Genomic DNA, 18339 nt, shown 5'->3' with positions numbered 1-18339 from the left:
TCGCCGAGCTTACGCTCTATTTATTGGGGGGCATTTCTGTCGGCTTATGGCGGAGTGGAGAAGATCAGAAAATCAATTTACTGTGGAGATGCTTGGGTTAATAAGCAAGAAATACAGAGCGAAGATAGAAACACCCATCCAAGATTGCACCCGCGGTGCGCCAAAACTGGAACGCACACAGTGGACAAACAGCCAAGAGGATCAGCCTGATGTTAGCTATGCTGCTGTTTATTTGTCCTTAGATTGACACTGTGGTTTGACAGAAGATCTGAGCTGATACACACAGAAACACTCTCACTGTAATAATGGACCAGCACCAAACAAAGCGGTGTTATAGTATCAGTGTCACGCTGGGAGGGTGCCTGATCAATCGCTGCAAGGCAAGCCGTCATTGAGCATTAACAGAACACGATTAGACTATCTATCACGACGAGCTTCAGCAAAAGTGATGAAGAATATTTAGCAGCAGAAGGTTGAAGCACCCGGGGGACTAATAAGTAATGCGAGTGTGTGTGTCTGAGGCAGCTTAGGTGACAACACTCTGCAAGAGCAGCAGTGGGAGAGATCCACGATGGCTTGTGAGCATTCTGCTGCAAAAACTGTGAGAAGGAGGAGGGAGCAGGAAATAAACGGAAATGAGATGGTCCCAGACAGCGAGAAGCTGTGCAGCACCAACACAAACTTTTCTGCACTTTGGAACAGATGTCACCGGGGAGAGGCGCAAAGAAGTGGGCGAAGAAAAAGGAAAAAGGAAAGTTTACTCATAAAGAGAGCTAACAGCTCTATTTGCTCGGGTACCACATATTCAAATCGATTCCCTATGAAAAGTGAGCGGCCATTCCTCATCCCTGAGACGGCTGCATCCAGCTATTGGAAGAATAACACACTTTCACGTACAGTAGCTACACACACACACACACACTATTTTCAATTTACAGGGGCTCTGCATGCACGCAAACGCCTCTAAACAAGGAGGGCTACCAAGTGTTAACGTGCAAATTCTCAGGACAAGGCAATCGGATGTTTGACAACACCCTAGTGATGTCATTATCACAGTCTACGCCTACACACACGAACATACAGATTGCCCTTGTAGGCAATATATTGATAAAGCAGCAGCAGACGCATACAGTACCGGAGCGAATACATTAGTGAGGCGTCTGGCAGTGCAGTGTGCCCCGTGGGTTATCAGTCTGAAGACGGCCTCATTAAATGACACTGTGATTTCAGCCAAACAAAAACAAACATCTCCCACACGGGAGTGGGACAAACTCATAAATGATGTCATAAAATGATATTTCGATCCATTCTCGCCATCCCTGACTCCATGTTTGCTGTTTGACACAAGCAGCAAACATCACAGTGCTTGTGTTTATGTGCGTGTGTAATTATACTGCCTGAGGGGAGACATCAGAGATGAATGATTTGATGACAATAACACACACACATTTGCATCTACAACATTAATGGAGGCAGTTATATTGGGTGCATGTGGTTTCTTCAAACCATATGTAAAAATGCTTTAAATACTAATGAACGTTATTCTTCCATCCATTTTCCTCACCACTATCTGTAATCGGGTCACGGGTCGTGCTGGATTCTATCCCAGCAGTGTACGGGCGAGAGGCGGGGTACACCCCGGAGAAGCCGCCAGTTCATTGCAGTGCCACAGACAGAGAATCATTCACACACACACACCTACAGATAATTTAACGCAACCAATTAACCTAAGTTGCAAGTTTTTGGTGGTGGGAGGAAGCCGGAGAACCCGGAGAAAATTCACGCAGACACTTGGAGAACGTGTAAACTCCTTGCTGTGAGGCAACAGCGCTTACCACTGCGCCACCGTGCTGCCCTAATAGATTTTACTGCATTAAAACTGCATAAATTTAATAAACATAATCCAGGGGTTTCCCATTTTATCACTATATCCCAGTTTGTCAAAAACAGCCCCGTGCGGGCACCGTCTATCCACAAGTGTGGCTAATTCGCAATAAATGACAAAATCACACTTGCAGTGTGCGCCGTTAATGAGTGGGCATGCATCATTATTTACTCTGTTAATTGGCAGCATTAAGTGACAGTGGCTGATACAGTAGCAGCAGAACTATGAAAATAACACATTATGTTCAGGATCGTCTTTATTATGAATAAATTAATTTGTTTGTTTAGATGGAGGTGTCAAAGAACAAACATGAACGCATTCGAAGCATTCCTGAATAATTACTCTGCGTATACGCAACTGAAATTAATGTAGACCAGGACTCTATTCATCCTCTAACACATCCTCTAAAGCAAAGAGAAGCCACCGATTGGGATTGAATGAACGTGTTAATAGGAATAGTTAGAATGGAAGCTAACAAAGACAAGGGAGATGCATGATCGACGTCATCCTGGTGTCATTGCCGACCACACAGTTAGTCGATAACCATTTAGCATGAGAATTACATTCTATGAAGCCAATCAACATCTCCAGATGTGATTACATTAGGAAAGGAAATCACACGGCTTAAAAGGTCGATGCAAGTGAAAGCAGAGAAAAATCACAACAAAGACAAAAAAGTGTGAAGAACAGGAGCTGCCAAAGCGCCACCTCCAAACCTCCAAGCTGAGTTGTTGAGAATGCAGAAGGGAGAGGCATTTATTTTCTTAATCTATAATGTATTTGTATTTCTTTTCAATATGGGCAAGTGCTGCATCTTTCAACGACGCCTGAGAGATGTAAAGGAGGGACTGACGTGGGGAGACACTGCAACATTTATCTAATTCACAAGCAAAATGAAAGACGAGAGAGAATGATGAAGAGCTGGGCTGAGCAACGGCTTAAAGATGAAGAATAGAAGCGTAGAAGAAAGGAAACCTGGGCCTAAACAGCGTAGCTTTATAAATGGGGAAGCTCTTTGATGCTGCACTCTCTAGTGTTTGACATGGAAATGGATTGGACTGGAAGTCATCAGCGAAAAATACCGACATTATGCATGAAAGCATATATACACTAGGAGGTTTCACACATCTACGCACACACAAGTATGAGCCATAATCGTGAATAGGCAAACACACTGAGGGTCTTACAAGGAATATTCATTGCAGGCGAGCTTTTCCTCAAATTTCACATGAGGATTAGAGGAAAACTGGATGGAACAAGGCGGCAGAACGACATCCCAGAGGGTAACCGTATAAACCTTAACCTACAGAAGAGGAGGGGGGGGGGGGGGGGGGAGTGAAGAAACTGTATAAACCCTGGAGGGACAGGATACACCAGAAAAATCCCAGAATATACACAGAATATAAAGGTGAAACCTTGAGTTTGATTCATACAATAAATTATATACTCTTATTTCAGTATGCAGAGATAAAGACATGCGTCAGAAGGACTGTGGTGCAATCCCAGTCATCCAGTCCATAGGACTGAAAATATAACTGCAGGGAGGGAACTAATGATTTGTATTAGTATATTAATATATAGTATTAATGATGGATAGTTTAAATTGATGATGATTCATTAACCCTGCTGATTCTGAACTCGTTTAGCATTCCAGATCAAAAATTACCTCTAGCTGACAATAAATCCACAATAATACATATATTATCAACTAATGTTGCGTTTAATCATTTAATCTACTCAGGTCTCTGCAGAAATATGAACCTCCATCTGTTACTAATGGCCAGTAGGCGCCGTTGTCCTGAGATCGTGTCTCTTTGCCATTGTGCTGCAACAGAATGAACTGTGATCAAGGCTCCAAAAAAGCTTTGTATACCAGAAGTGTGTGACAAAGTTGTTCGCGACAATGGACAACTGGGTCTGGTTCCCATGAGGTTTATTATTTTAACAAAAACATTCCCAAAATGCGTTTTGTGTGTTCAGATTCCATGTGTGGGAAAAAGTCATGGAACCTTAAGACAAACAGATGAAATAATAAGCTACATTCGAGATAAAATATAGAAATGAGTCAGATTTGGGAAAATTCATTTGGGAAAAAAAGAGAAATTTGAAGATATTCAGGAAAATTAAAGGCAATATCACCAAGTGATTGAAATTGTCTTCTGCATAGGTTTAAAGGCTTATTCTTCACATATGGGTTAAATTAATTCAATGTATGCATTCATTTTGGATTGCGTTTGTTATTTAGTGTGTTTTCCTCTCTGTGTGTGCGCTCCGTTACTTTCATGTCTGATGCCTGCTCTGCCTGCTCTTTACCTGCCTGCTGTGTGATTGTCTGACTGTGTCCACCGGTTTCTCGTCGTCTCGTTAGTCTGTGTATTTACATCTGTGTGATTCTGCTCCTAATTGTCAGTTCATCTGGTCATGTCATCTCTCCTGCTCCATGATGCTCATCAACAGATAGGAGGAACAGTCGGTGCCGCTCAAACCTTATTCAGGTTTCCCTTCAGCACAACAAAACACAAGCATATCGAGTTACGATCTCCAGTGAAACCTCAAACATGGAAACAAATCTGGGAAAAGTGAAGGAAAAAGAAGACTTTTGCTGGCAATCAGGCAAAATAATTGGGTTTAACTGTAACTGCTAAGTGGTGTGACTGTGGAATGAGTACAACAAACCAGCGGAGCATATTGACTGCTCTTAGATAAAATATATATACAGTATATATATATACCCCGGTATATAAATATATTCAGAAAATGTAAAGTATTGACATATTGATAAGATTGGCTCCAACAATGTGTCTTGAAACTAAAAAAGTCTCCATTGTGGGGAGCGACGGACAGTTTGACACAGTGTGAGGATCACTTGAGTCTGGCAAGCGGGATAATTTTAGAAGTAAAACACAGACAAGACAAAGTGGTGGTCAAGACAAATGTCTCCTTATCTGTTCCTGCAGAGGAAACCCTCCTGCTGTCAAGGGGCTGAATGGCTTCTGTTCAATGGCACCGGCAGACAGGGAACAGGGGTGTCTGTGTCTGTGTGTGTGAGTGTGTACGTGTGTGTGTGTGTGTGTGTGTGTGCGTGCCTGCTGCCGGAACAGGTGGTGTGTGGCAGGTGCCAATCAAGGCATTGTGTAATTCCCGTCCTCTCTGCCTTGCCTCTGGTCAAACTGCAGGTTTATCCCTCACCCCCATCATTCCTCTGTTTCCCATCTCCTCCTCCTTTGCTGCAACACTCACCTCCTACCCTTTCTTGTCATCCTCCACTTCCCCATGAATGCACCACGTGCAGTATTACAGAATCGATAAACCATCACTGCGGTGACTTTAAGACAATTGTATGTTTACTGTAAACAGACAAGATCATTGCTGAGCGGTTCTGGTGCCTCTCCAAACCCTGGACTGCTGGCTTTTAAAACCGTGAGTGACGGGCTGGATTTTGCGGTAAATCTTCTGGACCACCAGATAAAGAAATTGTTTTATGGTCTGCAATGCGATTCCTTCAGCACTACTGGAGCCAAAATGTTGTGATTTTTTAGGACTGGCAGATCTTGAAGACAAAGATAGCATCTCTGAAAAACAATGTTCTCCTTCAGAAGAGGGAACTAAAATCCAAAAAGACAAAGGGAATGAAGCTAGAAGAATGTGAAATCAAAAATGGCTCGAAGGCATTATGGCGTTACGTTTGTCAGCATTTCTGACAATGCCTTTTTTCTCTTTATGTCATTTGCTAATAAAAGAAATCTGTCCTTCCGGAGATCTTCCCCAATGACAAAGTAGCATATTTAAATACAGATTGGCTAACTATCAGGTTAGCAGGTGCTTGATACAACCTCGATAAGGATCTCATCGTTGTAGCTCACATTCACAACGTGAGCTACGAAACCACAGCGTCATCCGCTGTTCTCTTATTCTCACCATGATTTGAAGGGATTGGCAGGCAAGGGTTGAAATCTGAGATCCAATCAGGACTCCTGATTGGCTCCCTCTTCTCTGAAGGAATCCTGCACCATGAATGGAGACTTTACAGTCCAACACTGCACAGTCATCGTTAGCCGAACAGTTCAACACCCACTCCTTCTATATTTATTCATATATTCCTCATTTAGTCATTCATTCTACTTCCCCCCTCCCTCCTGTTCTCCACCATGCTTTTAATATAGTCTTCCACCAAACCCTGCAACATTGCTCTGCAGATCTCATTCTCCTTTTCGCTCGACTTCTTCCACATCGTCTCCCATCGATACCAAACTGCTTCTTTACCTGTCAGCTAAACTGATATTTGAGCTAAACCTCAAGGCCCCCCCTTACAGTTTTATAGAACGATGAGATATTGAGAGAGTTTCACAAACCTCAACAGGCTTATAGCTAGAAAATGGAAGGTGAGTGTGAGTTTAACTTTCTCGGTTCAGCAGAGATGCAAAGCCAGAGCCATTGCCAAACCAGTAAATATGGAATTATCTTATGTCAACCCCTTATCTTTATGTCTCCTCCACACCCGTCCTACATGTAGTCCAGCAATCAGCACATGCACACGGATGATCCATCATACACTGTTCCATACCTTATCAGCCATGATCATGGACGACCCGCCGTGGATGCCCAGGATGGGGATGAGTGTCTGCGAGGACATAAAATCCAAAATCTGGGCGATGGCCTCCTGGTCGGTGCCATCCCCAAACACCACACCGTGGATCTTTGTCCCAGACATCAGGTCGCACATGTGAGTGATGATGCTTTTTGGGTCGGTCTCATTGACCAGCAGTGTGACCACGTTGACATCAATGGGGTCCTCCTTGCTCCACAGCGCCCGAATGTCCCGGTCGGAGATATAGCGCGTGCGTCCCAGAATGACGGCAATGTTCAGGACCGGCACTTTTTCCGAGGCACCAGTTCTCTGTTTCTGAGTCGCCACCGGGTCTGCGATCAGGGTCACCGCTACCAGGATGGCCAAAGACGGCAGCACACTACTACTGCCGCTGCAGCTGCTGCTCCTTCTACTCCTCCTCTTACTCCTTTTGCTGCTGAGGGACATTCTGCCAAACCACTTCATCCCCTGCATGGGATGAGGATGAGGGAAAACAGAACAGAAGTCAAAGAGGGAGAAGGAGATAGGGGGGAGGGGGGGGAGTGTGGAAGGATAATGGAAGAGAAAAAGAAAAGACAGGTGAGATAAATTGTTAATGCACAGCTCTTTAATCCCCAACATTCAGGTTGAATCTTGTTCATTTAATTTCTTCTCAGTGACTTGCAGAATACATAAATTGTTTGTGGAGCAAATTGGCCTTCGCAGAGGGTGAGAGAAAGAGAAGGTGACAAAAAAGATATATACTCAGTGGCCATAACTGTCAGGATCGTTCAAGTGTGTGTGTGTGTGTGTTCTGACTGATCACACATCCCCTCATTCTTAGCATGCTCATATTAGAATCGAATCATGTTGACACAGACGTTATATTGGACATTTGGACACTCTGTTTGCAGGTTGCTCACAGGGAATAAAGGCTGTTTAAACATCATGTTAACATCCTGCTAGCATCAATGTATCAGTGGTTTGGCAGTAAATGACATTTGCATACAGACAAAAAAAATCGAAAGCTATAAAACGGGTGTAAATATTGTCATGGATGATTTTATAAACTGTCCAATAGAAAGATAATAACATTTGTGTTTGTCCTGTAATTCTGAAGCTGAGCTTCACCTGTATTTATTATAAATAAATAAAATCATTCACATCACAACCCTGAAGACACACAGAAATCATTTTGTTCCCAGGTGGAAGTAAGAGACAATTCACACAAAGGCTGAAAACAACTGACTGCTATAAATGAGTGTGTGGGGGGCTATAAATAGGTTGGGGTGCCACTCAAGCAGGGGAGGCAGAAGGTTGGAGGACGGTTTCCTCATTCAAAATAAATGCTTGTGTGTTTAACATTGTGCAATTATACATTAATTTGTTAACATGTGAATATGAGACCGTGATTAAAATCGACTCTCAGAAGGTGGCAGCTGTTTCACGGCACCAAGAGATCGGGAGCATAGTGACATCATCATCATCATCATGACATAGAAATGACCACATATACCAGCCGTCTCACTGCACAGGTCACACTCACTGGCCCCGCCATGCGTTCATGTGCACCGTTTGATTTATGGATTCACTGACAGGACCGCATGACTTTGCATCGTTGCAGAGGCTGTGGGCGTGGGATTGATTCGAACAAGCTGTCAAATGTCAGGCGACCAGATGTGCAGCACTGATATGAGATCATAACAAAATCATATCTCCAAGGCAGCCTACCTAATTCCCAAAGACACGAAATACTGACAAGACATCCAGATGTTTCCAACCAGTGTCTTCTCACAAGCAACCCGTGCAGCAAAGTGTGTAATGGAAATTCACTCCCATTCATCTCCAACAAAATAACTAAGGGCTACGGAACATAGAAAAGCAGTGGGGATGTGGACGCACCTAAAATTCCAGATGTTTGGTTAGGAAAGGTTTTGAATTTGCTACTGCATGGATATTTTTGGAACCTTTTCAAATATTGTATAAGTGCACACTGTTTTAATGTGTATGTAAAAATAAATTGGTGCACTAAGTTTTAGATTTAGCTAAGATATTCTTTCCAGTTGCTGCCAATCACTGACCAACTGGCTTTCTGAGATTTTCACTTCTCACGAGTGAGTATTTCTTCTTTCTCCCAAGAAACCAAGACAACCGCAGCCGCATAATCACTGCAAGGATGGTTTTATGCCAGGATTCATCATAGCATGTGATTGTGTAATGACATTGAGACTTGATGAAGGGAAGGCTCGATTGTGCGCTTAATAATTCACGTGGGCTCACTGTGTCACGTCGTGTTTTTAAGACAAGCAGACAAACGCTTGTCCCCGCTGCCCAGCTGAGCAGAAACATTGTTAGCCTAGACCTGAGGATGAATTATCTAAATCTCGGTCTTTCCACTGCAGAAAAGGCACAAAGCACTGAATAGATTGTCAGAATCGGGCGTTCACCGCCCTGCAGCTGCAGCTCGACCAGGAGGCTGGGATCATCCACACGACCCGATTGATCTATCAGAGGATTAATGGAATCAGTTTGACAAGAAATATCTTAACATATTACTATCATGGTATTAGCTGGACCATCAAAGTGTTAAATGCATGCAGGTTATTTGATAGTTATGAAACAAACTGAACCAGGGGAACAGAATAATAGTGGTGCATGAATGCTTGCATTTTTCTACATGCTCAGATCATGTCAGGATATTCAGTATCCATTATTAAAAACTCCATAGGTTAATGCAATAATGGGGAAATCAATAACGGTTATTAATTTAATTCTATGTATTTATAGCAACAGTTCATTGTTGACACAAATATCTTTTAGTATCAATGGGTGTTTTCTGACTGCGGAAACTCTTTCTCCGTTTTCATCAGAGGGGGCTTTTAGGAAGAGAAACTGGTCAGAGGAGAGGAAAACAAGCCAGAAATAAACGCAATAAAGTAGAACAAAAAAAAGTAGTTCAGGGGAAAGCGAGCGAGTAAAAGAGAGAGTGTCCCCAGCCAAATCAGACTGAAGTGGTCCGTCGTCATAAAAGGACTGGCACCACAACAGTAAATAACGTCTGGCAGGCACATCCATACGACTGGCTATTGTTCATACAAATGCACACACAACAGACCAGACATGAATGTGTGCATGGATGAATTCATATCAAGTCAGAAAACACTGGTGAATAAGAATGCAGGTGCATTGCTGTTTCTTTTTCAGAATGTCGGAAACACACACACACACTAGCAGTGAAATCTGTCTTGCACCACCATTACCATTATTGCCATGTGGCTTCACCAGGCCTACATTTCCGAGGCACGCACAACAAGCTTTCATATATGCATCAATAATTCAGAGGCTTCTTAAATGATAAACACAGTAAAGACACTCCTTTAATTATGATTCATCTACAGGGTCAGTGCCCATGCAGGATGGTTGATACCAAGGATGACTATTAGTGTATGTTTTACTGAGCCCAGAGGACATACGTGTTCACATTCTGCAGTTTCTTTAGATTGTGTTTATTTTCTATACTGAACTGAATCTTCATTCTTACCCTCCCCTCTTTCATCTCTTCCCTTGTCTGCATTTATAGATTTTCAGTATTACCTCCTCCATCGCATTAATTTAATCAAGATATCTGATCAGTTGAGCACAAACATGCTAATCAATCCCCCATCTTTTAAGCCAAGACGTGCTGCGTGAATCTCAGCTCAGAGTTCGATCAACTTCCACGTGATGCTGACTCCCCCTCACTAACTCTGCTTTCCTGCCGTGGGAGTTGGCCTGTTTGTGTTGAAGAACTGCTGAGTTACTAAACTGCATGAGCTCTTCAAGTGGCAAATAAAATATGTGTGACCCGGTTAATGTGATCCGGTTATAGGACCATGAGAGTGTCATGCCTGCCTTCCCTGCACCTTATGGCCTGGTGGAGAGCAGTCGTCGACCTCGCTCACACTGTAACAGCTGAATGAGAGATAGTCCACTTACAAAACCATACGGTTACCTTTCTCATAGCAGCACAGGCTTATATCAACTCCCTTTGGGCGTTCTGTTGCTCACAGATGTTGAGATCCATGGATTTAACCCAACAGTCACGGATGCCCCCCCCCCCCCCCCCCTCTGCAAGCCTCTAGTCTTCACTATCTAACTGCTTGTCTGATGCTGCACGTCTGCCCAGTTGTGCTGATACTAATTCTAAAGTCATCAAGCTGTGTGTCTTAATTCATTCATCTGTCCAAAATGTTTTCCGTTCTTCTGTATCTTTTCATCCCTCTCTACTTTGAGATTTTCAATGCAAAGTGAGATTCAGTTGTTGGAATAAGACCAAACACCAAAAGAGAGAAATTTTATAAATGCAAATGTTCTGCTGAAAGTCAGGAATGGTCCTGCTTGCAAAAATGTATATATATATATATATATCTTATTCTGTCTGTAAGTTCCAAAATAATATAGTTTAAGGTTTTTGCATGCTTTGATCTCAAAATTTGTGTCTAATGTATTTTTTGGTGAAAGTTGTCAACTGAGGAGACTGTGAGGCATTATGAATTTAAATTTAGCAGAAATAAAAACTATACATAAATTGATATACACCTTTGGCATATCAATGAAGATAAGCGCCCAGTATGCAGAAACCAAGACACATCAAAGGAAAATCAAAATCACCGTAGCATAAACATACATTCAGTCTACAAGGAAAGGAATTCTGATGCAATGCTTGCCAGTCAGTTAGCCAGGATGAAAAAGTATTCACATAAAACTGCCTTTAAAAAACGAAACCGTGTTTAGTGGAATTCTTGCGGAGATTTCAAAAGCTGTGCTATTTGAGGGCTTCGTCATTGATCAAGCAGGGCAACGCTGAAGATGCTATCAAGCTGCAATAAAGAAGGAAAAGGAAAATTTATAGAACTTGTCTTGGAAGCTTAAAATGTTGAATATCTCTCCATACGCAACACTTTTTGTTACAAAAAACAACAACCCCAAAGCTCTTCCCCATCTTCCAGACTCCTCTTCTCCTTTGTCAGCTCTCTTCTTAAAACATTTTCACCCCGACAGCCCCTCATTCAATCTCTTCCTCTCTCTCTCTAAGGCCACAGCCATCTGCTCTACGTGCCCTGATGATGAGAAGCCCAGTGGAAGTAATCGTATGTTACCACTCAGGCTTTAACATGTTGTCTGCCCACTTCACCCAGTGTGTGTGTGTGTGTGTGTGTGTGTGTGTACCATTACTAGTCTTTTACATAATGGGAGAAGCATATCTCTTTCTCTGCGCACCTGACACCAAACACACCCATGCCTTCTGCACCACTGGAAGATTACACTCATGCCTCCGCACTCCATTATTTCCATTTCTTTTACTGCTAATTACATCAGTCAGTTTCTGCTTCATTTGCATGCAGACGGCCCATTATTGGACCATTGAGTCGCTTTCTAAATTTCAATTTAGCGGCACTGGCATAACGTTCACTTTATACTTTCATGCTGCCAAATTAAAAAAAGGAAATTAGCGTTTAACGCGAAACCAAACATAATAAACACTGATTATATCTTTCTAACCAGTGGGGGGGGTATGTGTAGGGCTGGCAGGTTATTTCTACTCTGTGTTGATTAGTGGTTAGTCCTGCAGCGAGTCTTTCTCTGAACACACCTCTAGAGGCCACAGTCAGAGGTGATGTCAGATTTTATTCAGCCATGAACAATGAACACTACTGATGACACTGAAATACAGCAGCGCTGCTTCACAGGAGCTGACAGCCCAGTGTCAGGGGGGAGATTTCATTTTTAACCCTTTACATTATGAAATAAGTGCGTGTCGGCGTTGAGTTGATCTTCATCTAGGCTCTGTATTAAAATCAATTACACTTTATTCATGTCTCCAGCAAATACAAACATGATCTCATTAATCACCCCACCCTTCTCTTTTGGTGTGCTGCTGTTAAATAGTAAGCAGTAATGAATGCACTAATTGTTGTATAATCTCTCTCTCTCTTTCAATAGTAAAAGCAGAATGGTAGAGAAAGCCTCAGTCCATTGCAGGGGTAGCAGCTTTATACATCATTTTCTTTTGCCAAAATAAAAAAAAATGGATCGTCCTGCCATGGCCTGCAGTTGGTGCATTAACAGAGAGAGAGAGAGAGAGATGGTCGTGGTGGTGGGGGCGAGGAAACTGTCCTGAACAACGTGACTGGATCCCGAGAAAGGGAGAGAGGGAGAGGTGGAATAGAGGAAATGTAAAATCTATTGGAACCCTCTGTTAAGTTAAATGGATACACCGTAATACAAGTACGACCCCTACTGGTACAAACGTCGGACTGCCTCATGTAACCCCCCCCCCCCCCCCTCTTGCAGCGTGATTTTTTTTTTTTTCCTTTTCTAAAAGTGTTCACTTTCTGTCACGGGCTGTGGGTGGAGTGCGGAGGGTATTATAAGCACACATGGGTGGGACTGCGTTGTGCGTTCTTTAAAATCTTCGTTCTATAACTTTGAAAATAAGCGTCAGTTTTCTTCGACATCACTTTCGTGCGTCCTGATGTGATGCAGAGGAGCTGGAAGTTGTGCCAACCCCCGCAATGTGTTGTCCAACCTCAGGACAAAAACGGCAAAAAAAAAAAAAAAAAGCAACCATCCTTCATTTTGCGCGGCGTTTGCGCTGCGCTAAAATGCTGCTGCGTGGTGCCGTTTGGGCGCACGTGCCCAAACGAAGGAGGGTACGCTTTGAGTTCCATCTTCACAGCCGTGATATGGGCGTATGTGGCAATTCATGGGGAAACGTGTTAAGATGATTTTGGCCGTGTGGAAGATGTTGTGGGCAGATGCGCTTCGGGGCAGCCTCCGCGCTGCCCGCTGCGCCAGCGTTCCGAATGATGAGGGAATTCTGATTTATGACGCAAGAATTAAGAGAAGAGAATTGCTATGTTTTATTATTGGGGGTTGTTTGTATTGACCCGCTTGTCGTGTCACCATTCAAACCATAGCTGCTCATTTTTGGGGGGGGGGGGGGGGGGCTCTGCGTGGTGTGGTTGCCGCACTTCGGATTAGGGACGCCTGCAGGTAAAACCAGCGCTGCTCCCCCTGATCGAGAGGGGGGTTGGGGGTTTTGGACTGACATGGTAAACTGGTAAACGCTCATCGCAAAACAAATGCAAACGCACACACACACACACACACACACACACACACACACACAAAAAGACAACAGCCACGACACAGTACTTACAGCATCTCCCTTCCACAGAGCTCCAAAACAGTGGTGTGAGATGACATTGCAACAGTCCCCGCGCTCCTCTGAGAAACCATGCAGACCCCGGAGGTGATCACACTCACAAACTGTACAACAAGAGAAAGGGACCAAACGAAGAAGAATATCTTGCGATTTATTCCCACTGTGTCAAAAAAAACAGCAAAAAACAACGCTGTGAAATCCCACGTTTAAGGACTGAACGCGCGCGTAAGCGTCACTGTAATCCAATCTTCACTGTGCGTGCGTCTGCCGCTGCCTCTCCACTGCAATCTCTGTTGGCCCCACGCATCGTGGGGGGCTCGGCGCTGCCTCAGTGCGGTTAGAGCTCCAGGTATCCCGTTATTCCTATCCCGGGTGAGTAGAGGAGGAGGCAGGGCGAGGAGCCGCCGGACGCACCATCGACTACAGCAGAGACTCCGGTGTCGCTTGCAAACCGTGAATGGCGTGGGACGCGCTCCCAACGTTCCTCTCTGTTGCTCTCTAGTCGTGCATCTGTGTGAGTGAGAGCGACTGCTGAATCTGCACGCGTGCGTGCGATTTGGTGTTTTGCCTGTGTGTGTGTGTGCCTGCGCGCTGCTGCAGAGGCAGGCGCAACTGGATAGACGGACAGTCGGGTCCGTCGGTCGGTGGCACCCTCTCTCCTCTCTGCGCTAATGCTCCTTCACAAGTAGCTCAGGAGGCAGATTCTAACCTCCTTTTCTCTGACGTTTGACCGTTTCCATTCCTCTTTTTGGTCAAGACTAACCCTCTGTCACCATGCTGCCCCTGTCCATTCATGCCTTTTAGGAATTTCACAGGGTCTGTCCATCCTGAGCTGGAGAACATCAGTGCCAATAAGGGTGTGTGATAACCTATAGCAGCAGAGGATACATATAATATGAATAAAAGTGTCGATCTGGAGAGCAGGCACCCTCTTTTTAAAAAACGTATAATTAATGCATTTTGGGGGGGAGGGGGGGGGTCCCATGCTTTTGTCTACGGTCCAGGTTGAGGCCAAGTATTAGTTTTAGTATTGATTGTAGTTTCTCTCTCTCTCGTGCGCTCTCTCGGTGTATACTCATGTCAGCGAGAGGGGGGGGGGGGGCGGTATAAAAGAGAGATGGGTGGGGGTGTTACATGCAGTAATATGGGCTTCACAAATGGCTATATAGTCACAATTCACACCTGACTGAGCAAACGACTGGAGAGGCACAAAGAGGGCAGTGTGTGTGTGTGTGTGTGTGTGTGTGTGTGTGCGTGGGGTCACTTGTTCTTTTGTCAGTGCGGACTAGGAATCCATGATATCGTGTCCAGCCATGCAGCACGGGGCTGCTCTAGGATTCATTATGGTGCAGAGCAGTGGCGGATATAGGATTATAATAAATAAGGGGATACATTTACATCTTGAGCACAGACGTGACTTTCAGTTTCTGCAGCGCTGAACATCCCAAAAAACGCCCAGGGAGTCCCAAATTGTGTTTCTTTGCCTTAAAAATCGATCCGTTTTCTAGTCAAATACATAAATTAACTGACATTCTATAGTGTTACCCCACAGATGAGTTACAGTTGCAGGCGGTTCTCGTTTAACGACGACTCGAAGTTATGACGGGGGTTTTGAAATGTAAAAGTGTGTGTTTAACGACAATGAATCGCTGTTACGACGAGCCGAATGCACCGGCTGGTCGCAGGCCAGTCCCTCTACTCTAAAGCTTCTACAGTCTCTGTACAAACACTTAAAATACTGGACAAGAAACCAGCACATTTTCATCACTGCCCAATATTAAATAAATACAAATTGTTAAACTTGTATTTATTTTATCTAATGTATAAAATTATGAATGGTTTAACATCTCCTCCGCTCGGACAGTTTGTGGATGTAAGAACTGCCACACATCGAGTCTCGAGAGGCGCTGCAAAAGGGGACTGTGTTATCCCACTAAGGAAAAGCAACTTTGGTCAATCTGCCTTTTCCTTTAAAGCTGCACATGAGTGGAATTCCATCCCAGTGACTGTCAGAGATCAAGAGACCTGTAATGTATTTAAATTTCAACTTAAGGAATGGCTCATTAGCACACAGTTGTGTCACCACTGAGTGCAACTCTGCGGTTTATTTTGTTGTTGTGTACTTGTCATCTGTTGCTGCTTTTTGGCTGCTCAATGTTTTAAAATGTTCTCTGTTTGTGTATCATGTGTTTTATGATTTTAGTTACTTTATAAATTTTACTGTGACTTGAAAATGTTTTATTTGATATAGTTTTTAATGGTGTGGTTATTTTATATATGTATTTTTATTTCATATGCGTATATATTTGGGGTGCCTTGGAAGCTCTGTCCAGGGACAACAGATGAAAAATAGCATTTTGGCTAATTTTGGCACATTTACAGAAATGTTTATTAATGTGTGCTGTCCCTGTTAAATAAATGAATAAAATAAAAATAAAATAAAAAGTGAGGACCGGCTGTATATCCCTCTATATAAAGAGGGAATTTTAGTCAAGCGCACACTGCCTGACAAATAACACGGATACCCAGGAGGATGATTTAAGGGATTACAGCAACTGCACAAGACAAAACACAGTGTTCCTGAGAACACATGTGTGCACCAACAGGTACCTGTAAGTACGGAGCAACACAAATGTCACAGAATGTACCATGATGTCTAGTCAGATTACCGTTACCCGTTATCGGGAATCACAAACATGCCATAGCGCGTCCCTTCACGAATATCAGCGTGGTATGATCACAGATGAGATTACAAAGAAGGTCACAACGGAATATTAAGTAGTCGGGCTCATACATAGGAGGATGTTAAGGGTATTAACATGGATTAAATAATATGTTTGTTGTATCACTACTACAGAGATAAGTACAAGTGTTGCAGGATTTATATTTAACACCTACAACTGCAAATAAATTAAGGAAAGAAGTAACCTCTTTGCAGTAAAACCACCAAACCTATTGGACACCACAGCTATGTTTAACTTCTACTTAATGCATTTCACTAAATGCTAATGAGGCTAATTCAGCTCCCTTGATGCCTGTAGCATGTCCGCCAGGAATGCACGCACGGTCGTAAAACTAACATAGATGATTTTCAAAATCCTAAGTCTAAGTAACTGCTAAATGATGTGTCCTGATCATCAGACCGAACACATGAACATCCCTGAGCTCACATTCAGTCCGTTCCTACATTGAAACATTCTCTTTGCTCCTGAACCGCCAACATATTTTCATAATCATGACTGGGCCTTCCCTCGTCTAAGCAACCAATAAAACGTCCATCTTGCTCTCCCGTAGTGAATGGCATACACAGAGAACTGCATATAATACAGTTAATAAGGGTACACTTATCTATCAAAAATACTTTATAACATTAGTAAACGCATCGATCGCTCTTGAGGTGGGAAGAGAAAGATAAACTTGGTATCTCCACTTTTGCATTTTCTTCATTTGTTTTGAGGAAAGCATCTAAAATGTTATGCATTTCTTCCCAAATTGAAATTAAATCCCACTTACACCAGCTCAGAGCACCAAGAGTTTCTCCTCTACGTCATCCATGCCAGATTTATGTTCAATATGTGTAAATAATTGTGCTTTCTGCGCTGGTTTGAAGAGATGGAAATGGCTGAATTGGGACACACACACACACACACACACACACACACACACACACAACTCGTTCTATGCACAGCACTCATTTTGTTTATGGTCATATAAAGCATTCCTGGAGACATTTTCATTATCACAGCGCCTACGAGCTCCATCACTGTCCTTTTTCTGCAGCACATGCAAGCTAGCCGGCTTCGTGTTTGTTTTATTTGAGTGGCATCCAGCAGAGTTACCAAAGTTGACTAATCCGAATCTTTGTCCCTGGTGTTCTTATGTAAACTGCATTAAGGACAGCCTTCATCATGAGCCATTAAAATAATCATTAAAAAAAACAGCAGCAACAACAACTCAGCAGCTTTATGTGCTGATGCATAAACTGCTCTGAGTCCAGCTGTGAATGGACAGACGTGGACATTGAAGAGCAAGCGAGTGCTCCCGAACGTGTCGGCAACTGACAGAGTGTTTGTGTGTGTGTGTGTGTGTGTGTGTTTGCGTGTTTGCGCGTGTGAATGATTTGCCTTGGGGATGCTACTGGTGGTAGACGTGCCAGGCTACATATGTGGGAGCATTTGTGCTTGTGTGACTGACATGCTGAGGGAGGGAGGGAGGAGGGGGGTGTTACCAGGTCACCAAACAGCTGTCTGGAGGGGGGCAGAATGTCTGGCAGGCTTGTGAAATACACACACACACACACACACACACACACACACACACACTGAAAGAGAGATGCTTGGGAACTCAACCACAAATATGAGACAGACAGACAGATGCTGCAGCATCAAGTGCCCCCAATCACAAGGACTCACACACCATTACAAGGTAACATACGGCGATCAATTAGTTTCCTTTAAATTTCATCATTATTTTTTTGTATTGGGTGCGTAATTCAGTGCTTCCTGTGGTTTTCAGCCACAGTCATCCCAGAACAATTCCTCACCGCTTCCTCTCCCTTTCATCCACTCACATATAGCAGCAAGTGCAGTTCTCATAGACCCATGGAAACACGACCCAAGAGACTGAACTGAGCAAGCAAAGACTGGATAAAAGGACAGCACATCGTTACAACGGGAGGCC

The 18339-nt window shown here is 43.5% G+C and overlaps 1 protein-coding gene across 1 annotated transcript in view; it reads right to left on the bottom strand.

The window, feature by feature from the left end:
* Positions 1-6947, bottom strand: part of grin2aa (glutamate receptor, ionotropic, N-methyl D-aspartate 2A, a) — an 87201-nt gene extending 80254 nt beyond the window's left edge. The window contains exon 1 of the mRNA XM_068749426.1: positions 6450-6947. Within this exon, the coding sequence (XP_068605527.1) occupies positions 6450-6947 (498 nt within the window). The remainder of the gene's footprint in view (positions 1-6449) is intronic.
* Between the last annotated feature and the right edge of the window lie 11392 nt (positions 6948-18339).

This window comes from Brachionichthys hirsutus, chromosome 16 (genome assembly GCF_040956055.1).
Source record: "Brachionichthys hirsutus isolate HB-005 chromosome 16, CSIRO-AGI_Bhir_v1, whole genome shotgun sequence".
Lineage (NCBI taxonomy): Eukaryota > Metazoa > Chordata > Actinopteri > Lophiiformes > Brachionichthyidae > Brachionichthys > Brachionichthys hirsutus.
This window is presented reverse-complemented; position numbering and strand designations above follow the sequence as displayed.